The following is a 26,623-nucleotide window of genomic DNA, read 5'->3' on the forward strand; positions in this document are numbered from 1 at the left end:
TCGTCATAATCACAGAATCATTAGGCCTATAACACACCTACTCTCAATTTTGCTATCCCAGAGCTTATGCCACACCAAACTCACTCAATACTTCACTGTCCATCCTGGGTGCACTTCTTTATATTTTGTGTATTTCTTAACTAACAGCATAACCCCTCCCATTCTACCCTGTCTATCCTTTCTGTACACATTTTACTCCCTAAATTCTAATTCTCTATTCCTTATATCTGTATGACACCACATCTCTGATATCCCAACGATACCTGCCTTTGATGTCTTGACTAGCACCTCAAATTCATTAAATTTATTTACTGTACTTCTAGCATTGGTGTACATGCAAGTATACATGCACCTTAATCTTAGTTTTTAGCACCTTAATTCTTAATCTTAATTACTCTAACACAGCCCATGTATTTACTTGTTCCATGATGACTCCCAGCAGTCCATGAAATCCGCAGCACCTCACTTTCCAGGCTGCTCATTCCAATAGAAGAAGTGCAAGAATCACTTTCATCTCTGCCTGCAGCTACTGTTAATCTACTAGTCTGTGAATCCCCACCAAGCCAGCAGTTTTCTGACCCTCCTAACACTGCCACGATAACATCCGCAAATATTCTTGCACTCTTTCTATTTAAGTGTGTCCCATCCTTGTAGAAACAATCTCTCTTGTTAACAAGCACAGACCACGTGGAGAAAAATTCTACAATGAAGAAAGATGTTGCAGTAGTTAAAGGTACAGGCACAGTTTTTAATTTTAGAAAGGAAGCCTATGACAGTATAAGGCGTATATGGAATCTATGAATTAGGCCGACTAGAGAGAGAGAGAGAGAGAGAGAGAGAGAGAGAGAGAGAGAGAGAGAGAGAGAGAGAGAGAGCGCAAGTATATTAGAATTATGGAATACCTTTCAAACAATGATCACAGAAACCATGTACTTATATATAACATTCAGAAAATACAGAAAGATGCTGAGATGGTTGAATGCAGGGCTGTCAGTCTAACAGAGCAAAAAAAATTAAAGCCAATGTGTACCCTTTATGCATGGAGGCACTGGTTAAAGAAGCACTGCAGGATCATCTAGACAAGACTTCAGTTATAGCTCGGACACAGCATGGTTCTGTTAAGGGGAAGTCTTGCCTGACCAATTTGATTGGATACTATGATGCAATCACAAAAGAACTGGATGCAGGGAATAACTCTGATATTATATACTTGGATCTTAGAAAAGCTTTTGATACTGTTGCACATTGAAGAGTGCTGCACAAATTGGAGCAGTGTGGCAAGTTGGAGGCAAATTTCTGCTATGGATAAAGGGGTGGCTGAGGGGAGAAGGCAGAGAGTGGTAATCAATGGACACTGCTCATCGTGGACTAATGTTATTAGTGGAGTCCCTCAGGGTTCAGTGTTGGGTCCATTATTGTTTTCTGTATTTATAAATAATACTGATGATAGTATATCAGGCTTAATGTCCAAGTTTGCAGATGATACAAAGGTTGGCACGGTTGTTAAGGACACTACTGATGCTATGCTGCTGCAACAGGATCTGGAAAGGTTGAGTAGATGGGCTGAGAGGTGGCAAATGAAGATTAACATTGACAAATGTAAAGTGCTATATAAGGGAAACAGCAACCCCAGAGCAATGCATCAACTCTGTGGTACTACACTGACAGTGGTAGAGAATGAAAAGGACCTGGGGGTAATTGTGCAGGAAGATATGAAGTTCTCTGAGCAGTACAGACGGGCTGCAAGAGTAGCTCATGTGTCTTATCAATGATATACAGGAATTTTTCTAGCAGGGATAAGGAGGTGATTATTCCATTGTATAAGGCAATGGTCAGGCCACACCTAGAGTACTGTATACAGGTATGGAGGCCTCATTTCAAGAAGGATGTAGAGCTGCTGGAACGAGTACGGAGAAGGGCAACAAGATTAATGAATGGAACAAAGGGGTGCTCTTACAAAGAAAGGCTTAAGTTTTGCAAATTACAGTGTTTGGAGACTAGGCACCGGCGAGGTGATCTGATAGAGGTGTATAAAGCATTGAATGGTTTGAGCATGCTCAATGCTGATGGGATTCTGCCTCTTGCTCAGAATAATCATCTGAGAGGGCATAAATTCAAATTGAGCAAAGACAGATGTAGGATAGATGTGTGGAAATTTGTCTTTAGCCAGTGGGTAGTTGGTTGGTGGAACAGACTTCCATCCCTTGTTGTTGACGTTGATAGCCTAAATAAATTTAAGGCTCAGCTGGACAGATATTTCGAACGAACGGAGGGAGGGGTGAAGTGGAAGGTTTTTTTTTTTTTTTTTTTTTTTGTTTTTTTGGGTGATGCTGCATAAGCTTGCTTTCTTGCATCATATGCCTCTACTAATGCTAATCTTTGAAGAAAATTTGAAACAGAAATTATATAAATTCCATCACTTCCAAAATTATGTTAATACGGTCACCAATGTTGATTCGGTAGAGTAAGTAAAGATCGTGAGCCCACTACTTACAAGTGGAGGGTCAAAGATGTTGCCAATTCCGGCCCATTAGAACTTGTTCCTCATCATCCTTTTCTTATACTTATCAAACCAATTCTCTTTCCAAATGTCGGCAGAATCGTCACCCATGTTTTCTTGTTCCATTTCTTCATTCAATTTTCTATTACGGCAGTGGTTTTCAACCGGGGTGCCACGTAATTTGGGTTTAATTTAATTAAACTGATTTTTTTTAAAAAGTTATATATTTATTTCATTATAAAAAGGTTTACAATATCCATTGTACGCTATGTTTTTAAATTTTGTGGTGATCTATAATTGATGTTTATTTAGTTTCTTTATATAAAAAATAAAATTATTAGATACGTATACATAATTTGTATTATGAATTTTAATTTTGTTTATAGTTATTATAATAATATAACTAACATTTTTAATATTACACACACACTGTGTGTGTGTGTGTGTGTGTGTGTGTGTGTGTGTGTGTGTGTGTGTGTGTGTGTGTGTGTGTGTGTGTGTGTGTGTGTGTGTGTGTGTGTGTGTGTGTGTGTTTTGAGTGACAGCATAAAACCACTATATTATGCTGTCACTCAATAGCACACACAGTATGTATATAAGTTAAAACAACTGAACTCTCGGTCATTGGTTGACAAAGCAAATATCAAGCAGCGTCTTGACTAGTACCTTTGACAGTGTTGAGCATGTCAATGCTCAATTTCCTTGTAATTTCAATGATACCGGATACTCATTCATAATTTCAATAATTTTACATTGTAAATTGATAATCCCACAATTGGCCTCATTTACATATTCAAAGACATAAGCAGAACAATAATATTCAAAAATATTCTTCCATGATGAATTGAATATCCATGTTAGACTTTAAATGCTAAGCACAAAAGGATTGAAGTGGTTATGACATTTTTGATGTGGTTCTCGTTTCAGAAAGACTTTTGGCCAAGTAATACCAGCTCAAAGTAAATCGATATAATATGATTCCGAATGAATGTGATTTGTTTTAAAGAAGTGATCGATGCTAGTATATTCGTTGTCCTCTAGATTCTTCCATGATTTCTTGTATTCAGCATTATATTTGACTCTTCGAGTGTCTCTGTTGGCATGGGAATTAAAATCATTGTAGATCATGATGGCATAAATGGAGCTTCAAAACTCCAAACTCATAAACAAGTAAAACTATGTTTATGCGTTTGTAGTTTGAGATTACCAGAAGCTTTTGCAGTATAAACAGACACAAGCTGATTTATCATAGCTATTTGTGCATTCATACTGTTTCCCGTAAGTTCTTTAGGAGCATTAATAAGCCACAAATGAATGTGAGCATGTGGACTGCCACAATGTTGAAATTCAATCCATTGAAAATAATTGACGATGTAATATTGTTGAAATGGACTGAAATACTTGGGCTGAAGTAAAGTTAAAATACAATCCACAAGTTTATTAAAATGAATTGCACACGTTACAGCATCTTCATTAACTAATGTCGCCTTTTCCATAAAACAAAGAGCTTCTGCTTGCTAGTCAAAGATATCCAAACCATTGAGTTTTAATTTGTATAAAATTTTTAGCAATTTAGGCCCACTGATTTCATTTGTACTCAAAGGTAAGAAGAAAAACAATCAGATTGGAGAAGAGGAACCCAAAATAACTAATACACTTGGTAGGATTGAATTAAAACCAGCAGAGGAAAAAAAAGGATGTGACAATTATAATATTGGTGAATATGAAGTTCTCCAAGCAGTGCAAACAGGCAAGGAAAGTCCATGTTGCTTTATCGAGCAATAGCCTGTAGAGATAGGAGATCACAATCCCACTGTGTAATTCAATTGTAAGACTCCATTTGGGATTCTGTGTTCAGGTTTTTTTTTATTTTTTTTATTTTTATGAAAACCCCAAACACGAAAGGTATCAAAACCTATAGTACTTAGTACCGTGCATGGATTAAAGGAGAAGTATGGGGGGAAGGGGGATGCCGGAAACTTTGCTCTAGAGATGGGTTTCGCCACTTCAAGCCTCCAATAAGCAAAGTGATGGTATTTCACCGGTTGATGAAAGTCATCTACCACCTTGCGAATATGGAGACCTCATCTACAAAAGGACATTGAGCTTTTTGAAATGGTCCGAAGACGGGAAACTCGATTGGTGAGATAAGGAAAAGAGTGACAATAAAGAGGTAAGACTTTGCAAAATGAATGAAAGCAAATTTTTGCTGTTATAAAGAATTACAGAACTAGAGACCATAAATTCAAATTAAAGGGAATAGGTTTAGACTAGACTGTAAAAAGTTTTCTTTTAGCCAGTGATTTGTTGACTACTGGAACAAATTGTCTCTGCAGGCAGTTGAAGCTGACACTTTGTAAAAATTCAAAGGTCTACTGAATAGTTACCTAAATAACGAGGGAAGCACATAGTTTGTCTATTTTCTTATCTAAAGGGCATTGAGCTTTTTGAAATGGTCCGAAGACGGGAAACTCGATTGGTGAGATAAGGAAAAGAGTGACAATAAAGAGGTAAGACTTTGCAAAATGAATGAAAGCAAATTTTTGCTGTTATAAAGAATTACAGAACTAGAGACCATAAATTCAAATTAAAGGGAATAGGTTTAGACTAGACTGTAAAAAGTTTTCTTGTAGCCAGTGATTTGTTGACTACTGGAACAAGTTGTCGCTGCAGGCAGTTGAAGCTGACACTTTGTAAAAATTCAAAGGTCTACTGAATAGTTACCTAAATAACGAGGGAAGCACATAGTTTGTCTATTTTCTTATCTACTTTTACTACTTTATTTTTTTTTTTTTGACTGGTGCAGCAACAGCCTGTGGCTTACGGTTAATACAAGGCTTAGAGGGGAAACAGGCATTCTGTGTGTTATCAGACAGTCTAAAACACTGACAGATCCAATATCTTTCTATTTCAGAAGATTTAGGAGAAGTCCAGATGGCCTGCCTCTCTAAAATCCACTCATGCACACCTTCTCAATGGTAAGCCCTGTTACGTCACTTGGGTGGCAACAAACATGTAGAGTGGTTCTATTCAAAACGCCTGGTCAAGTGAAGAGGAAAAGACCAAACCCTCCAGCACATGATAGCACGATGAAACAAAGGGCCCTCAGTCCCTAGCGCCTTTCACTCCCCCTTTTACAGCAGCAAGAGAATCAGAGTGGAAGAAGACAGTGCTAAGAATCGCTCAGTATGACCAGGGTGCCATGCACGAAAACTGAACTTGGCCTGTTACAACATAAGATCGCTCATAGGTGAGGACAGGATATAAGAGCTGGAAAAGGAATTAGAAAATGTGAATTGGAATATCATTGGTTTGGCTAAAAGAAGGAGAAGAAATGAATCACTTATAAGTTTATCAAGTAGAAATCTGCTGTACACCAATGGAAACAGTGAAAGGAGCGAAGGTCGAATTGACTTTCTGGTCCACAAAGATATAAAAAAAAATTTTTTTTCAAGGATGTCAAGACTATTACTCAGGATTTCTAAGAGATACAAGCTAAAGGTTATAATGATTTATGCACCAACATCGGGCCATGATGATGAAGAGGTTGAAGCAAATCTACACAGAAACTGAGAGTCTTCTAGATGAGCAGAAAACCCACTACACTATCATTATTGGGGACTTCAATGCTAAGGTTGGAAAGAGACAAAACAGTGCAGAAAGGGGATCTATAGGAAATTTTGGAATTGATGAAAGAAACGAAAGAGATGAAAGACTTGTGGAATTTGCAGAATCTCGAGGAATGTCAGTAATGAACACTTTTTTCAAGAAAAGGGTGAACAGAAAGTGGATAGGGAAAAGCCCAAATGGATTAACAGCTAATGAAATTGACTTCATCTTAACTTCACTAAGATATATCGTGAATGATGTTCCTGTCCTGAACAAGGTAAATGTCGGAAGTGATCACAGAATGGTAAGATGTACACTTGATAGAGATGTAAGAGAAAGGAAAAAACTGACTCAAGTAAATAATACAAAGTTCTTTGACATAACAGAAGAGGAGAAAAGGCAGTTTGTACTGGAACTTAAGAACCAGTTTGAGCTTCTGCAGACTGCTCAGGACCAAGACATTGATGAGGAATATTACAACTTTCTGAAAATGATAAAGCCCAAGAAACCGATAGCTAAAAAGAAATCCAAAGCGGAAAAATTAGTCAAGAAACACTTGTCGTGATGAACCGAAGATGGCAAATGAAGAGCAAGATAAACGCTGACAAGGAGAAAATTGACTCAGGAGAAAAAGAAAGAAAAGGAGAAAAAGAGACTCAGAGAGGACATAAGAAGATTTAACACAAGAAAAGTAGAACAAGCATTAAGGGAAAACAAAGGACTTCAGCAGCTATGAGCAGTAATACAGAAAGACAAATGATACTAAAACTGAAAAATAGCGATGTTGACTTATAAATAGCAGAGAAGGCATAATTCAAATAGCAGAAGACTACTTGTACAGAGAATTATACAAGGAGCAGGGGAATGATGCCAGCAGTGGGGAAGATGGTTCGCAAATTAGTAACACATACGACATACCCAATATCCTTCCTGATGAGGTAGAACATGCATTGAAGAAAATGAAGAATCAGAAAGTCCCAGGGGAAGATGAAATTATTGTAGAATTGTTAAAATTGGGAGGAAGAGACATGACACAAATATTGGCAAGACTCTTCACAAGCATTAGAAAAGCTGCATTAGAAAATTTGTGACACCTAAGGAATGGAATAATGCAATCAGTTTTGCTGCATAAGAAAGGAGATAAATCAGAAATTGGAAATTATAGACCAATTAGCTTGTTATCCCACATCTACAAGGTGTTCACAAGGGTCATTACTAACAGATTAGAAGGAATACTTGATGAGAATCAACTGAAAGAGCAAGCTGGCTTTAGGACAGGATTCTCAACTATGGATCTCACCTTCACATAATATCACAGCTAATGGAGAAAGCAAATGAATATAAAACACCATTATGCTGGCATTTGTGGATTATGAAAAGGCATTTGACTCCATACAGCATAAGGCAATGTGTCAGGCACTGGAAAGACAAGGCAAATATTCTCCACATATTATGATTTTGAAGAAAATATATGAGAACGCTACCTCCTTTATTAGACTAAACAAAGACAGTAGGAAATTTAAAATTGAGAGAGGAGTTTGACAAGGAGACATAATATCTCCAAAGTTATTTACTGCAGCCCTTGAGGAAGCTTTCAGAAGATTAGACTGGTCACAGAAAGGAGTCAATGCGAATGGAGAGTACCTAAACCATTTACGATTTGCAGATGACACTGAGATTATAAGCCACGATCCCAAAGAATTAGAGGAAAATTTTAATCAGTTATGCAAAGTTAGTAAGAATTTTGGACTAAAGATGACTATGGATAAAACAAAAGTAATGATGAACAAGTATGCTGCCACAGAAAGGGATATAATGATTGAAGGAGCAGTAATTGAAAAGGTGGAGTCATATATTTATCTGGGACAAGTTATTAGCTGTAATAATGATAAATGACTGGAAGTCAAGAGAAGAATAAATTTTATATGGATAGCATTCAGGAAATATAGTCACATACTGAGGAGCAACATCCCAATTTGTCTGAAACATAAAATAATGAATCAATGTATAGTCCCCACCATGACTTATGGAAGTGAAACTTGGGCACTCACCCAAAGAATGGAAGAGAAGCTGAGAACTACACAGCAAAGAAAGGAACAAATTATATTGGGAATCAGACTGTTAGATAAGAAGAAAAATACATGGATTAAGCAGCAAAGAACGAGTAAAGAACATTCTTATCAAAACTAAAGAACTAAAATGGTCTTGGGCAGAACACATAGCCTGAAGACATTAGCATTAGTAGAGGCATTTGATGCAAGAAAGCAAGCTTATGCAGAATCAGCCAAAAAAAAAAAAAAAAAAAAAACACCACTTCCACTTCACCCCTCTGTTCGTTCAAAATACCTGTCCAGCTGAGCCTTAAACTTATTTAGGCTATCAACTTCCACGACACTATGACAGACTGACTAAGAAAATAACAGAATGGTACCCAAGAGGAGCTAGAAGATCTGGAAGACATCAAAGGAGATGGACAGATGAAATACAAGAGTTCGTAGGTACTAAATGAATGGCCATTCCACAAAACAGAAGGAACTGGAAAGTTGCTGGAGAGGTCTTTATCCTGTGGTAGATTGAAAATGGCTGATGATGATGCCTAATACTACTAATTCTAGAGTCAGATTGGTTCTATGTTCAGCCAAATTACTTTCTGATGTAAACTACCAATAACAGCATAACATATATAGTGAGAATATAACAATTCCCACTTCAAATTATAATTTCAAAAAATTTGGAAAAAATGTTGACATTACTAATTTGAATTTTAGTAAACCATTAAATTCAGTCCTCCATGAGAAGTTATTGTATAATATAAAACCATTGGGATCACATGCCAGGCTGTAAAACAGACTGCTGGGTAGCTGCTTTGTAGGAGCCAGAGGGTTGTCATTAATGGTTACTCTTCAGATTGGGCTAACATAATTACTAAAGTTCAGTTCTGGTACCAATACTGTTTCTGATTTCATAAATGATCTTGACAATGGGACAGAGAGCATGATGTCAAGATTTACTCCTGTTCAATACTATAAGATTGCAGGATATTTTCCCAAATGAACCTGGAAGAACACTGCTTTGTGCTCCTTCAGGATGAGATAAATAAGCTTCATGGATGGTCAGAAAAGTGGGTGCATTATTTTAATGCAGCAACATGCAAATTTTAATAAATGCAATTATTTTAATGATGCTACGATGTAGAGTGAATATCATAAAATGTATTAAATATCCAAGATAATTTAATAATGGTAAGCTACCTTAAATAGGATAATTATTGGTTAATTTTTGATTAGCTATTTAGGAAACAATGCAATTAATTAATGTTTCTTTGACCTACGGTTGTTGTTGGAAGTTTTACAGTGCAATGGCAGCTAAAGGCCATTAGGTGCAAACAATGGTATTGACCTACGGTTACAGAAAAAAAAAGAGTCTGGAAGCTATCAGCAATGACACTTAAAGGTTGTTAATCATAATTTGTAGAAACCAATGAGAGGCGAACATCACACAGCGATTTTATGAAGCGATCAACCTTTTGTATGGAAGTTAAGGAAAAACATCAGAAGAGTTTTCATAGGCTCTTTCTTTACATTTACTCAAAAGTTAATGCCACTGTTTACAAATATGTACTTCACAAAGCAGAGACTAATCCTATCAAAAAAGCATTTTATGATCAGAAACATCAAGTCCTTGAATACTGGGTTGTGACTAATTATTATGACAAAAAAAAAAATAACAATAAAAGTCTGGAAGTTGCTTCTTTTCTTTGTGCCAAATCAACTAAGGCAATGAAGCATTAGTGTATACTATAATTAGTTGGATGAAAATCCAAAATTGGGAGAAGCCTCTTCCACCAACTATCTTTGACACAGTATGAAAAAAATCATCCTATATGATATTATAAAGACTTCAGGGCATTTCCCAAGTTGTCCTGAAGGAACACTGCTTGGCACTTCTTTAGGATGATATGTGGCAGCTATATTTTAATGTAGCAAAATGCAAGTTCCTACACTTGGGGTATAGCAATCACAATCAACCAGCTTATAAGCTTGGCAGGGATGAGTTAAAAATACTAGAGGAAAAAAGGAATTTGGATGTTATGCATGAACATGAATTTCTCTGAGCTGTGTAGGCAGGCAGCAACGAAAACATGTTACATTGTATCCAATCAATAATTTATCAAACTTGTGGTAAAGATAAGGGTGTTGTAATACCATCCCATAATGCAATTTGGAATACTGTGTGCAAAAATGGAGACCATATTTAAAAAAAGACATCAGGCATCTTGAAAAGATCCAAAAACGAGCAATCCGGTTGTTGCAAAAGGATGGCTGTATAAGGAAAGACTAAGTGAAAGGCTACCACAGAGCTTGGGGACCAGGAAGCTAAAAGCAGGTGCTTGATTGCCAAGGAACATCCTCTTAGGTGCCCCACAATTGGGTTGTGTAAAATAAATTTAAAATATAAAATTTTAAATCTTGATTTTAAAATTTAAAATCTTGAAATAATCCTCAACAGTTCCACTGGAGAATTTTATTCACAATAAGTTTTGAGTGGATCATTTCTAGTGACTTTGAAGGGTCAATACATTGTGCTTTTTGGTCATTCCCTTATCTCTTTTTTGGGAAATGCAGAGGCTCTATGCTCATCCCTTCTGCAAAAATTTCTAACATTCTTCATTTTTTGTAGAAAAATAGGTGCCGGTACTCATTTTTTGTTATCAGGAAAAATTGAAAATTAAAAGGATATGAAAAGTATTCTAAAAGTTCCCCCCCCCCGCCCTGATATTGTTACTTTCGTAGTAATGTTTTTGGAATAAGAACAACAAATTTTGTATATTAACACAGTTTATTAAGCATAAATTTATTATTCAAGTATATATAAAAAAAAAAAAAAAGTAAAATATGAGTTTAAATAAGTAAATAAATTGGTCAACTACTGAGAGCCGGGCACTCAAGATGAAGGGTCCATAGTCACAAATGGTCGTTAGTGTACAGTAATACCCCGACATACGCTACCCCAACTGACACAAACTCGGAGTTACGGGGGTTCTTGATTTTTCATTTGGTGTATATCTAAAATTAGCTTACCAATGATTTGGAATTCAAATCATAAAGCTTGGGTGACAGCTTCCGTTTTTGAGGACTGGTTTGTCACCACTTCATACCCGAAGTCGAACGTTATTGCAAGTCTAAACAGATTCCACTTAAAGTGATGCTTCTTATTGACAATGCACCCGGTCACCCTCCTGCCACCCTAATTAATTTCGACCCACTTATGAAAGTTGTGTTTTTGCCTCCAAACACAACCAGCTTGCTTCAACCGATGGACCAGAGAGTCATCAAAACATTCAAGGCTTACTACATGAGGCATTCGTTTGCACGTCTGAATGAAGCTATGAGACAAAATAGTGAGAAATCTGTTAAAGACTTTTGGAAACAATTCAATGCTTTAGATTCCGTAAGAATCATTGAAGAATCTTGGGATGAAATTCACAAAAAAACATTGATGGTGTCTGGAAGAAACTTTGTCCATTTTTTTTCAAAAACGAGATGACAACAACACCAGAAACTGATCATGTCGCTCATGTGATAGAAGAAGTTGTTAATCTTGCCAGGCAATTAGATTTGGAAGTCAATGGTGATGATGTCAATGAGCTGTTGGATTCACATAGTCAGGAGTTGACAATGAATGAGCTCATAGAGATGCGTGAACAAAACATCAGTGAAGTATCCGACACTTCAGACCTAGTTCCACCAGAAAAGCACATGACAATTGCAAGTTTGATAGAAGGTCTCAGCTCAATTGAAAAGGGCTTAAAAATTTTAGAACACAGACTCCAACAAGAACGCGTTATAGCTACAAAGCAAGGAATAAAAAAATTATTAGCTTGCTACGAAGAAATTCTGCGTGAAAAAAAGAAGGCGCTGTGTCGTCAGACGAATTTGTTAGATTTTATGAAGCCATCGACATCGAAATAACTTTTTTACGTAACTCATTTATTTTTTTAATACATATTTTGTATTAATATGTATAAATAACTGCAATTTTATTAAATATTTTTCTTCTAAACTAGTGTTTTCGTTAGTCCTTGGTCCCAATTAAACAAAATTTATATGTATTTATATGCAAAATTGTACCCCGACTTACGCGAATTCGACTTAAACGATTTTCGTCGGACCACCTATCGCATAACTTCGGGGTATTACTGTATTATCTCAAATAGAGAGCTTAATGGTAACTGAAAAAAAAAAAAAAAAAAAAAAAAGTTTCTAGTACCCCAGCTTGGCCTAAAACTGAGGAACTAACGAAAACCTATTTGAGTCTTTGCAGTTGTTGTGAATGAAAAGGGTGGGAGAAGCGACTCTGACTTCTTCCTGGGGAAGCGATTAAAGTCTTAGGGGAGAAGCTACTGGCAGGTTAGGGCTGTGCAAGACTCCGTGCAGGTGCATCCCCACCATTGCTGCCTCAACACTGGCTCTCTGAGTACCTCCTTGCCGGGACAACTACAACTTTGAATATTGTTAAAAAATACTTCTCATCGCAAAATTTATAAATGACCTTTATAGAATTATTAACTATTTAGCAACTTTTCAAAAAGAAAGTTGCTTAATAGAAAGAAGCGTGCTATCGAAGTGCAATAAGAATTTGGTTTTTTAATTTTAACACAAAAAGTAAATGATAGATTTCAATCAGAATAGTTTTCCCTTGATAAACATTGAATAAAGCATAGCTAATGTGATTTTTAAAATTTTAGCTCCATTAGTAACGCAAATAGAGGCAGAGGGAGCACGAAAATTACTCACATTTTCCTGTCTGGTGCCGCCATTTTTAATTTTAAAAATACCCCCCCCCCATTTCTCAGACAAATTTTTTTCAACAACGATCAATACTGCATTATGTTGGCCCACATGATGTACAAATCCATGCAAAATTTCAAGTCAATAGGTTGAGTGGTTCCAGAGATACAATGCTGTGACAGACAGATAACCGAGTGACATTATAAGGGTCCTTCGTTAGACAACTGCCCCTAAAAATAATAAGTAAAAATAAATAACGTAAGTAAAAATAATTTCATAATAAAGTTTTTGTAGAATATTCCAAATTTTTATTAAGTTCTCATCCGACACCCCATGCCGACTTTTTTCTTCCTCTTTGTGTGTCTCTTGCTTAATGATGTTTCCGGAACAGCCACGAATCAACACATTTTGCTGGATCGAAGCGGGTGAGCGGTGGGCCTACAATTTTAAGAAACAGTAGTGAAGGAACTGTTTTTGTCATCAACGAAGCTCTGGTTGGGCTGACAATCAGATTCATTTATGAAAATCCTCATTCACATTCACTCGATGAAATTGGTATCCTACTCAGAGCGTCCATCAAATGCTTCAATTCTTCCGAAACTATCTTTTCAATTAGGTATTCCCAAAATCCACAAATTGTATCTCTTTCATTTAACTGTAGACTAATTGACAATTTTCTAACTTCATTTTTACCAAATGCCATAATTTCATGTTTAGAAGGTTTAATACCTTCGTTGCCCTCGTTTTCCTTCTCTCGTCATCGGTATTGTCACTAGTTCTTAAATTTGAATTTTTTTTCTTTTTTTTTGAAACTGTACAAAATGATGTCATTAGAATATTCAGGTACTATGACCATGTAAACAGAGATAGGGAAAATTTACAGAAAAATGTGGATAACGCACTTTTGCAAAACAACAGATGATTATTTGTCAGGGTAAAAGAAAATCACTCCCTCCTAATTCTCAAACGGGACACTTACAGTTGATTCATAGTGGTGTCCACCCTACAGCCCGCCAGGAAAGTGAACTTAAAAAGCATTTTAAATTTTGTTAATTATCAAAAAAATTTTCTCATTAAATGTTTTCTTCAGTAAATATAATTGTGTATTGTACTTAATAAAATTTTCGAATATTTTCAATTTTACTTTTGCATGCAACAAGATATAGAAAAAGGAACACACTAAAGAAATCTAACTTTGAATTATTTTTTTTGAATATGGCTCCTGTACAGGAAAAGTTTGGACACCACTGCAGTAGAAGGTGGACCAGAGCCCATTGGGAATACCCCTTGATCTGTTCACTGCTGACCAGCGCGACTTCTCTATATGTGGGACAGGTGGTCGGATAGGTTTTACCAGGTACCAAGTTGTAGAATGGTAATCCCTTTAGCCCTCTTAATTCGCTCAGCAGCACTAATTGCCTGAAGGCCAGAAATGCGAACAGTGCGTACCAAGTATATTCTCTCCTAATCCGTTCGCCATATGAAAATTTTCTCGCTCAATGGAAAGAATTTTAAATGTAACTTCCAAGGGAATTCAAAATAATTCGCTATAAAAGGACTTCAATAAACAGAGGTCCGACTGAGTAATTTAGAATAATAAAAATGGTTATACAGTTTTATATAGCAAATATCTTAACAATAGACAGTGAAAAATGCAAATTTAGTTAAATAATTTTAAGCTTATTTGAATAGCAAATTTACAGAATATTACAAATTTTGAAGTGCATTACATCCAAATGTCACGCATTACTGTTAAATAAATGTGATGGTTAATAAAGGCACTGTTAATAAAAGTGTGCCTTACCGTCGTGTACCGTCCCAAAAAAAAGCACTGATCCTATCTCAAAATCAAAGAGAAGACCTGTTGGAATACCATTGAAATAGAGGACCAAAGAGGTGTATTAGGGCTGGCCCCTTGCCCATCCAGACTCTAGCCCCCTCCCGTTTCCAAGTTTCCATGAGCCAGAGTGCACAGCTACAGAAGATGAATTCTAATGAGAAAATTGTGGAAGAAAAGTGAGGGCAATAGCTAATTTCGAAGGCCAGCAATGTCACTTGGAGGGTCTCTCATCACATACAGATGCCCAAATAGAGGGACTATTGTAAAGGAATATAGGCTGATGTTTCTGTTTTGTGCAAGAAGAACAAGGCAACTAAAATAATGAGGAATGTGTAATCTGCATGTCTGTAAATTGTACACACACTGCGGTCAGTTCATTCTTTCTCTGAAGTAAAAAGAAAAATACCAAATTTTGTGAGTAAACTCCATATCAATTCTGCCTAGGATTGGCTAAATCCAGCCAAAGTGACAAAAATAAATAAATAAAATAATCATAATAATGGCAGACAATGGTTTTTTTTTTTTTTTTATTTCGGCTGGTGACAGAAATTGAACCACAACTTTTCCATATAGTATGAATGAACAGTCTTCATAGCCACTGTGCTAGCCACACAGACTCTTCTAAAGGAAAGATCACAAAACTGTTCTGTGGGTGATGGGGGGAGGAAACCATTGCACATGCAGTATTCCAGAATGTGATGCAAATGCCAAAAGGAACTGACACTGAGTGACTGCTACAGCCACTGAAGGCAGAAAGTACTAGAAATTAGAGCTAAGTAGTTTGCCTCATTAAAATATTCTGATAAACACTACTTAAAAATATTTAAGTTTAAAATAAACATCTAAATAGTCTAAAATATTTTCAACCCATTGGATACACCTTTAAATTGTGTATCTATAAATTATCTAAAGATTTTCTCAGAAAATTTAATCAATATTTATTTAAAATTAATCATGAATATAAGTGGAGCTGCAACATTCCAATTTACTGAAGTGAGCTGAAAAGTATACTTGGTAGTTTATGATGACGATAACTAAACAAGACTAACAAATAAATAAATCAAGAAAAGCAATAAGCAGTAGTACATGAAAAATTATGCACAAAAAAAATAAAATAATACTTTAATTACATTAACAGAAAGAGATTTCCTTCATATTCGGCTGATATTTACGATCAGTCTTCATAGCCACTTACCCATGGGGATAGCGAGCAGGACGAGCAGCTGGATACGGTGAAGCTGCAGGCCTGACTAATGCATCATCCCGTTCATGAATGAAGATAGCAGAGGTTGATGTACTAGAAGCTGGAGGTTCGTAATAGTCCGTTTTTAAAGTCCTGTCTTCAATTTTGTTGTCAGCACTGTGCGCTTTAGATGCCGACTTGATATCAATGAAGGCCACCGTAGCACAGACACCAGTATCATCATCCTTTTTAGGCAAAATCTTCACACTCTGTACTTTCCCATATCTGTGAATAAAGAAAGAATGTGTTCAACCAAATAAAATGATAAACAAAATTTGAATAATAAATATATCTAAACACATGAAGTTCATATATCATGATATGCTAAAACTTTATTATAAAAATATCCTCACTGTCAAATTACATACCATGATTCACACCATACATACTTATGACCACTGACCAAGTAAACGACCCAAAATAATAATATACTATAATAATACAGACATGCATATTTCACCACCTTATACACGTTACCCCCTGCATACCAAAGCTGTATACTGGAAGGGTGACCTTTTGTTACATGTATGGTGAAGGAAATACTGAAATTTCCATTATCAGCATATTATATTAACACTATAACATTGTTACACTCTGTTCACTCCTGACATAAACAAATGTATCACTGAGTAAAGCTCTCACTGGTCAGTGCAAAAAGTACAACTGTATTGTAAATTTAGCAACTGACATCAGTTTTGGTCTAAACCTGGGACAATCTCTTTGCTTGTACAAAAAAACTTAGTAGCTTCTCTGAACACTTCCTATTTTTGCCTTAGTTTACAACACCAGTTAGTCTCACAGAAGAGATGTCCAAGTCCATTGTAATCACTTTTGCAAAAACAAAACAACTATAACAACAGCCAACAACATTAGCATTGATCGGGTATTTCTTTGAAGAAATCACCATTGCTACCCAGTGATTTCCTTACTTGAATATTATTAATATATGATCAACACTACTGACAGTCAAATAAAGAATGCTGCTTCATCTTATAGCCTCTCTACCATGTTGATGTTGAAAACAGTTATCCAACAAATATAGAAATGTTCTGCTACTGACTTTCAACTAACATTCAAAAAGTTAAAATAACTCATGAATAATCACTCGTGCAAACTGCAGTTTCTGGAAACTAGGCATTTGAAAGGAAATCTCAGTGAGGTGATTCTTTGAACGGACTGAGTAAGTTAAACATGGCATCTTTCTCCTTGCTCAAACAAAACATGAGGGTTGGGGTGGGGGGGCATAAATTTAAATTGAGGAAGCAAGTAGTTTGAGTAAATTTAAGGAAGGACTAAGTAAATTATTAAAGGACTTAGAGAGATATGGGAAGTGTTTTTCTTTATTTTTTTTTTGCTGATATATTGTATAGGCAATCTTTTTTTATATAGCTTCTCACTACTAACACTAAAATATTTGCTGGGCCATTTTTCTTTTTTATCAATGCTTATTTCACACCAAACAGATTACACTGACAACCCCTATCTACTGGTTATCTTGTTTATAAATTGTGTAATTCCTAAGAAAAAGTATAACTTCTTTCCTTGCTATCCTCCTATGTTTATCTCTTCTGCACACATTGTATTCCCCATATTCAAATTGTTGTTGTTGTTGCCATATTGCTCCGGGAATATGCGGTGGTCATTCCCTGACCTTTCCGCATCCTCCGTATTTGGTGGTGACGGGCTCGAACCCTGGTCTAATCAAGAAGTGTGTGCTACGCACTGCTGCTCCTTCCCACCTGTTCGCAAATCCGCCCTGCCATGGAATATTGTTCCCACATCTGGGGTGGTGCCCCCAAAACCTCTCTCAGGCTTCTTGATTCCATTCAGAAGAGGGCAGTTAGGTTAATTAATGATTCATCTCTAACGGAGTCTCTCCACTCGCTTTCTCATAGACACACTGTTTCTGCTGCATGCCTCTTCTACAGATACTTCCATGGGCACTGTTCTTCTGAATTAGCTTCTATAATTCCTGCTCTCTCTCTTTCAAAACGGTCCGAACACGTGCCGCCACCAGCCAACATCCATTTACTGTCCAACTTCAAACTCACAGAACCAACTTTTCATCTTCCTCATTCATTTATTCAACTGCCGTTTTCTGGAACAACCTTCCTTCATACGTATTTCCTGAAAATTACAATCTACAGAAGTTTAAGTCCAATGTCAACAAATATCTTCTTTCGTCTTCTCAACCTCCAACCCAAGCACGGTACTAAGTACTATAGGTTCTAATACCTCTCGTGTTTGGGGTTCACATAAAAAAAAAAAAAGCACCAGACAGTTTAATTAAAACTTCAGTTCATTTAGTTATTATGCTCCTAGCATTATTGCAAGTATAAGTGGATCTGTTTGTGCTCTTAGAAACTAAGAAGTCCAATAACAATTCCTAGCAAACCTAATCCCCTTGCTGCTTTTAAGACTCATATCTCAATAGAAAAATGCAGGAATCAATTAGACTTTATTTAAGGTTGCCACTAAATTATTAGTTTGTATGTCCTCCTTCCCAAAACTAGCAGTTTTACAACGCACTTAATGCTGCCTCGAGATAACAGCAGTAAATATTCTTCCATTCCTTCTATTCATTAGTATCTCAATACTATAAAAAAAAAATAATAATAATAATAATAGAAGAAAAAAAAAAATTTCTCAATTCTGTTAATAAGCAAAGGCCATAATTGAGAAAAATTTTACTCTTAAGGAAAACCCTTAAAAGTTCTCTCCGCAACCAAACTCCTACTATCATGTTTTTGCAAAATTCAAGACAGCATCAAATTCAGCCCAAACTCTCAGTTTTTTTTTATGTGTATCACCTCATATCTATTAAGTAAAGCCTCAGTTTCCTAGCAGACAGGTTAGTGCTACTGCATCATTTTTGAATGTAGTGAACTACCAAAATATATAAATTCATATTGTTTTAATTACCTTCACAACAAGTGACCACGTATTGCACTACCTCAAATCAGTAACCCTTCACCAATGGAGAAAACTAATGTTACTTATTCTCGGCGAATACGACCACCCAGACGGCACTGTTTCAAGGCTCATTTGGCCTCTCCTCGATCGGTGGGTAGGTATCCTGGTATTGAAATAGTGACAACCCAGTTAGCAAAAAATAATTTTGATATCATATACTTTGATTTCAGGAAAGCTTTTGATACTGTTGCACATTCAAGACTGCTGTACAAATTGGAGAGGTATGGCATTAAGGGCAAGTTGCTACAATGGATAAAGGGATAGTTGAGTGGGAGACGGCAGAGAGAAGTAATAACTGGACACTGCATTACGAGGACTAGTGTTATTAGTGGAGTCCCCCAGGGTTCGGTGCTGGGCTCATTGTTGTTTTGTATATTAATGATATTGATGAAGGTATATCAGGCTTAATGTCCAAGTTTGCAAATGATACAAAGGTTGGCAGGGTTGTTAAGGACAGTAAAAACAGTATGCTACTGCAACAAGATCTAGAAAAGTTAGGCAGATGGGCTGAGAAGTGGCAACTGAAGTTTAACATTGACAAATGCAAAGTACTCCCATATGGGTAGCAATAACCAAAGAGAAACGTACTACACTCAGGGAGGTGGAGAATGAAAAAGACCTGGGGGTAATTGTGCATTCAGGTATGAAGTACTCTTACCAGTGCAGACGGGCTGCCAGAGCAGGTCATGGAGTTTTGTCAATGATATATAGGAATTTTGCTAGCAGACACAATGAGGTGATTATTTTTTTGTATAAGGCAATGGTTGGGCCACACCTTAAGTACTATATACAGGTCTGGAGCCCTCATTTTAGGAAGGATGTATAGTTGCTAGAACGAGTACAGAGAAGGGCAATGAGACTGGTGAGAGGAACAAAGGGGTGCACTTATGAAGAAAGGCTTAAATTCTGCAAGTTGCAGCATCTGGAGAATAAGCACCTGCGAGGTGATCTGATTGAGGTGTACAAGACCTTGAATGGTTTGAGCAGGCTCAATGCTGACGGAATACTTCCACTCGCTCGGATTAAGAACCTGAGGAGACATAGATTCAAACTGAGGAAAGACAGTTGTAGAATAGATGTGCGGAAGTTTGCCTTTAACCAGCGGGGTAGTTGATTGCTGGAACAGACTACCATCTGTAGTTGTGGAAGTTCATAACTTAAATAAATTTAAGGCTGAACTAGACAAACATTTGGAGTAACCGGATAGGTGAAATGGGAAGGGGTTTTTTTTTTTTTTTTTTTTTGACTGATGCTGTATAAGCTTGCTTTCTTGCATCATATGCCTCAACTAATGCTAATGTGGTGAAGGTAAAGAAAGCCCACACGAGAAGCATGCAAAAGTTCGATGAAATTTACCGGAAAAAGTACTTTGCCGTAACGGCATTTGTACTGTTGCTCGCTCAGTAAACATACAGTGGGTGTTATTGGTCAGGAGTAGAAATTGAATCCCATGGGAGATTGATTTGTTTGTTTGTTTTAGGATTTTATGGCGCATTAGCATCCAAGGCTATCATGCGCATGGGAGATTGAAACCCTCCCCAAATGGAAGGAGCATTAGCATTAAGGTGGCGGAATCCGTCGAGAATAAGTAACACTAGTTTTCTCCATTAGTGCAACATTACTTATTTGAGGTAGTGCAATATCATAGCAACTCATTGTGAAGATTTTCACAAGATTAGATATAATTAAAATGATGCCAATTTATTTACTTTGGTACTTCACCACGAACAAAAATGATGCAATAGCACTAACCGGTCCACTAGTGAAACTTCAACGTAGTTTGAGGCCTTAGCCTCAGTTTCTTTAATATCACTAGTATTATCTTATACAATATTGAGTTTTCTCCACAGGAGCCATGGATGATCAGTGCTCTGAGTCTTCAAGGTCTGCTCGATTCTCAACAAACCTGTCATTGCCCTTAAAAGGTGATAATTAGTATCAGCAATAAATGATGAACCAGCTTAGCTAAAAAAAAATTTACACCATCATTTACCCATCTCCTCTATTAATTTCTCTAATCCTGCCAACAATATACTCAAACTACCCAGTTTTACACTACCAAACAGAAGTTTGTTCCAACAGTCAATAACTTTCCAGCTAAAAGTTAATTTTCACATAAGCATGCTCTGAAAACATCCTTCTCCAATTTAAATTTATGTCCCCTATGCACTTCAGCCCCTATTTGGTTACAAAATAGTAGTTGATCAGAGGGTAAACCAAGTTCTCCCCTTAAGAAATCTGTGCAGTGAATGCTGCATAACTGCATTCCTGCCAAGAGCAGCTTGCATTGCTTTTTGAAACCAATAACTCCATTATTTTCTCTGGAACAGAAGTCAAGCTTGTGTCTCTAATTAACCACTTTACCTTTTGAATCCACTCCCTTTATGAAAAGGAGACACATTTGCACATCGCCAACCCGTAGGGATCTGTAGTCGTTGATGGGGTTTTAAGTGCAATGGCTACTTAGGCCATATTGCACTTAGTAAAGTGATTCATACTGCCTGTGTTGGTTGATGTAGAAGCAGTTAGAAATGGCTATACAGTCCTATTCGTTTTAGGAAGGAGAAGAATTCTGTAAGATTTGATTTTTCACCTATGATATGGCTAAGCGACAAAGGTTCCTTTAAGCTTGTCAAAGACCTGAATGACACTAGTCGAGCATTATTATACAGAGTACATATGTGTTTACTGTGAGTGGTGTATGACAATGATTACACTGAGGAGGTCAGACAATGATTACACTGAGGAGGGTCACAAGTGGAACAGATGAGTTAAATGGGTATGGCCGATTCTGACTCTGGCTACAATTACTTCTTCTTGTCTGTTTGCAATAAGGCTGGAAGCCCATAATTTTGGCACAGGTTTAATTTGAAGTAATTTATTATGAATTTGCGCTTGCCATTGAAGAGTCCATTGACATATACTTTGTATATTCATTTTATAATCAGTGAACGGCACTAGGGAATTTGTTGGGGCTGATCTGAATGGATGTTTGGCAGCAGCATCACCCGCAATTTCATTTCCTGGTATTCCAGTATGGCCTGGGATCCAGCAGAAGATAACCTTTTGTTGATGTTCTTTGGGATGTATCAACTCTGTTCTAATGAGCTTTAATAACGGGCGAGTAGGTGGGTAGTTGCTTTGCAAGGCTAATAAGGAACTTTGCGAGTCTGTGTATATTATGCTCTTTTGAATTGACATAAGTAAAATATTTTCTGTAGCAAACTTTATAGCATATAATTCAGTTATGTAACTACTACACTCTGTTGGAAGAGATAAAGAAATGGTAGTATCAGGGAGTACTACTGCTGCACCTGATCCACTCTCAGACTTCAATCCATCTGTATATATTTTAGTGAAGTCAGGATAACATTGAATATGCGCAATGCGTAGCTGTTGGATGTTATTATCTGAGAGTGTTTTTCCCACTGGTGGAAATAATTGTCACAAGATGGCATGATGACAGACCATGGAGGGTCGGGATCTATAGGATCTTGAAAGATTTTATTGAAGATAGAGAAGAATCGGGTTCCCCGATAACAAACTTGAGAGGATATCAGTTGAAGCAAATTTTGGATAAAATATGGTAAATTATCTCTCAGGCCAAGAGAATGTAGATCCTTTAAGAGGCCAAAACGCCATGTAGTGCAAAGGCTTTCTCAACATCAAGACAGACCATGACGAGATGTTCCTTTTTGATGAAAACATTTCTGATATTTGTCTCAGCTTTGATCATGAGATCCAATGAAGATCGGTTTTTCTGGAATCCAAACTGGTTGTTGTTTATAAGTTTTGAGAACTGAGGAACCAAGTGAGATGGCAATGAATCATTTTCTCGAGTTTTGCTGAGACAGCTGGTAAGGGATATTGGGCTATAATTTTGAGGAACAGAATGATCTTTACTGGGTTTTGCAATCAGTAGTACAAGAATGATGCCAGTAACTTGGGAAACTATGTTCAGAAAAAATTCTAATGTAAAATATGAGCAGCGAAGAGAGTGATCTTTGATCCAGATTTCTGAGCATTACATAATATATCCCATCAGGGCCAGCAGCACTGTTTCTTGAGTTGGTAAGAGGTTGCTGTAGCTCAAGCATGGTAAATGGTTGATTATAAGATTGTTTGTTTGTTTGGGGATTTATTAGGCGCATCGGGAACTATGGCCATAGTGTGCCGCTTGATTATAAGATAAAGCAGAATTGTCAGTGAAATTCCGTCTGGATTTCTCTATAACAGTTTTACATTTTTGAAATGATTGATCATAAGCGTTACAAGTAGAAAACAGAGAAAATACAATTCCCAGTGCATTTGATATATCTGTAAGATTAGAGGGCTCTTGTCCATTCCAGTTCAGTAGTGTGGTGGATAAAGGTGAAAATTTACTGTTCAGACATTTTATTTTTCTCCAGATTAATCTGGTATCGGTATTTTTACTAACTGATGAGGTGAATTTAATCCAGATTTATTTTCTTGCTTTGTGTCTGATATAACAAGCTTTAGCTCTAAGCCGTTTATAGTTAATAAGATTTGAGGTGGTAGGATGTTTGTTTTTCTCTTTTTTTTTTGCATTGTTGCAATCTTCATCATTCCACCACTAATTTATTTTTCATCTATTTCTTACTTGATATTGAGGAATGGCAGCGGATGCGGTTGTCAGCAATTGATTCATGATGTGCTCGGTAACACTGTTGATGGAACCGGACTGAATGATATTGTTGTCAAATGAGATGTGAATTCTATATTTTGACCAGTCAGCCCTTGAAAATTTCCATTTAATTTGATTTTCTGTTTAAAAGGAATAGAATGTTTGAATTTTGCAGATTAACGGATAATGGCCACTGCTATAAGTATCACTCAGATATACCCAATCTATACTTGGAAAGAGGATTGGGGAACAAATGGAAAGGTCTATTGCAGATGTTGAACCTGTAGGGAGATGCACATATGTAGGAGACCCAATATTTAGTAATGTTAAATTCTGTCTATTGATCAGCATTTTGATAAGCTTACCTCATCTGAGGTGAGGGAATCCCATAATGGATGATGTGCATTAAAGTCTCCTAGTAAACAAAATAGAGATGGTAACTGCATAACAAAACTTTGCATTCCTGAATAATATATTGATGATTAGGCGAAAGATAAAATGAAACCAGTGCCCGAGTAATACCATTAACAAAACACATGGCAACGGCTTCTAAGGATATTTGTAATGGAATGCGCATCTGGAGGGAATGCTGGAATCCACAAGTATCACTACTCCTTCATGAGCGCTACTGGAGTGAGCCCTCTCTTGCCTGAATACAGTGTAATTTTTGATTGAAACTGAGACCAGAGATGTTAAATTAGTTTCTTGCAAGCACATTGCATCTATGTTATTGCAAAGACCTCTACAGTTCCATTGGATAATACATTCCATTATTTGGTTTTGTAAGAGGAAGGTGAATCTGTCTGCTTTTTATGCATGGGTTGTTCATAACAATCAGGCTTAGATTTTTCTTTTCTAGGAAAATTGGGGCATCCTGAATCATTTTTATCTTCCATATCACCATCTGCATGTAATTTCAAGAAAATCTTCTTGATTGGGCATATCATCAGTATCCATGCTTGTTGGTTGTGGTTGTTTTACCTCCACAGGATCTGAGTTATGCAATGTTTCCTGCCACTTTACTGTGGGTTAGGGTTTTGAGTTGGAATTGAGAGTGGAGTATTATTACTTTGGTCCACTAACTGTGATTCAAATGTAGGCTGAGTCGATAGTACTGATTGAGCCCAGTCGGTGATCCATTTGTTGAGAGAGACTGACGCTTATGTCTGACATGCTACTGATTTGTAACTATGGATAGCTGAAGCATAAGAGGTTGGCTTGATTTTACTTGTCTTCTAGCTTCTTGAAAAAGATACTTTATTTTCAGTCTTGTATTTCTGTATTTTTTTTTTTCCTAATTTCCAGAGATCACAATCTTTGGAGTATGCTGGATGATTGCCACTGCAATTAGGACACTGTGGAGTTTGTGCCTTGCATGCTGATTGAGCATAGTTTTGCAACCACAGTTTGAACATGTTGCATCTCCATGGCATGCTGTCTGGGAGTGACCAAATTTCTGACATTTGTAGCATCTTAGAGGATTCGGAATAAAGGGCCAAACATGGCAGTTTAAATAACCTGCTTTGACTGGGGATGGTAGATTCAGTGAATTGAAAGATAAAATATGCTGTTGGGACTAAGGTACTGTCTTTTCGTATCATGATTCACTTGGCCTGAGTTACATTTTGATTCTTTAATTATTTCTTGCTCGGAAACGTTTAATAGTTCCCATTCACTAATCACTCCCTTGGAAGAATTCAAGGTGTTATGTGGAGTGACTTGAATTGGAATTCCACTTAAAGATGCAAGTCTTAACAGTAGGTCAGAGTGTCTTGGGTGAGAGGTCTCTATTAGCAAGTCACCAGATTGAATTTGTTTCACCATTTTTGAAGATGCTGCTGCATTTTCAAGGCATCGTTGTATGATGAAAGGGGAGAGCTTGCTGACAGGTTGTGAAGACAGAGAATGGATATCAGGAAAGCTGGTTTCCTGCTTGTTTGCATTCTTTTTTAGTCTTTGACAGCAAGAGGTCATGATCAGTTTCATGGTTGTCATGTTGAGCGTTCTTTGGCTCTAATCGTGGGAAGTCATTAGTGTCTATATTTACTCCTTTTAGCCCTGGGAGAGGGACTTTCTTCTCCCAGGTTACCAGCCCCACCACATGGAGGCAGGAGCAGTGCCACCAGTGACCAAGCAGTTATTAAGGTTAGTAGAGTAAGTTAGTATTTAATATAAATACTTAAAAAAAAAAAAAAAAAAAAAAAGGAAGATTCCCTTCTTCCTGGGTTCAGACTTTTTCTTGGCAAAGAGCCACTTTAAGTGAACAAAACAGAAGAAAATCACACAACAAAAATAGAACTATATCACTTTCAAAGAGCACCACTCTATGAATCACAGAGAAAAATCGCTTGTCACTATCGCTTGACACTTTCAAAGAGCACTCTATGAATCGCAGAGAAAAATCGCTTGTCACTATCGCTTGGCACTCGGGGCCCATAGGGATCTCTCCTGAATCCAAGGATGCTTTCATAATCATGGCTAACAGTTTACATATACCTTAAATATTGCTTCTTTAAATATAATTAGATAGGTTCCATCAGCATCAGGTTCCTTATTTACTTTTAGCTTCAATAATTCCTCTTCAACTTTCCTCTCACTTGTCTCAAAATCATTTAGTTCCCAGTTAGAATTAGGTATACTTCTGATATCCCCAACCCTAAAAACTTCCTCATGAATGAATGTAGAAGCAAAATATTTATTTGGTTTGACATACCCCTGAACATGGGCATCAACAGATATGCCATTCATTGTGTAAGGCAATGATTAGGCTACATCTTCAGTGCTGCATACAGGGAAAGCCTCATTTTAGGAAGGATGTAGATTTGTTAGAACAGGTGCAGAGAAGGGCTATGATAGTAGTGAGAGGAACAAGAAGCCTTACCAAGAAAAGCTTCAGTTCTGCAAATTGCGGAGATGTTGTTGTTTGTTTGTTTATTTGGAGCATTAGCAACTAAGGCCATATTGCTCCGGGATATGCAGTGGTCATACACTGACCTTTCTGCATCCTCCGTATTTGGTGGTG

At 36.9% G+C, this 26,623-nt stretch overlaps 1 protein-coding gene across 1 annotated transcript in view; it reads right to left on the reverse strand.

Annotated features, from left to right (window-relative positions):
• The window catches only part of spen (spen family transcriptional repressor split ends), a 575,365-nt gene that overhangs the window by 309,464 nt on the left and 239,278 nt on the right, over positions 1 to 26,623 (reverse strand). The window contains exon 2 of the mRNA XM_090382996.1: positions 15,936 to 16,208. Coding sequence (XP_090239122.1) covers positions 15,936 to 16,208 — 273 coding nt within the window. The remainder of the gene's footprint in view (positions 1 to 15,935; positions 16,209 to 26,623) is intronic.

This window comes from Mastigoproctus giganteus, chromosome 10 (assembly GCF_048544385.1).
Source record: "Mastigoproctus giganteus isolate SK-2022 chromosome 10, ASM4854438v1, whole genome shotgun sequence".
Lineage (NCBI taxonomy): Eukaryota > Metazoa > Arthropoda > Arachnida > Uropygi > Thelyphonidae > Mastigoproctus > Mastigoproctus giganteus.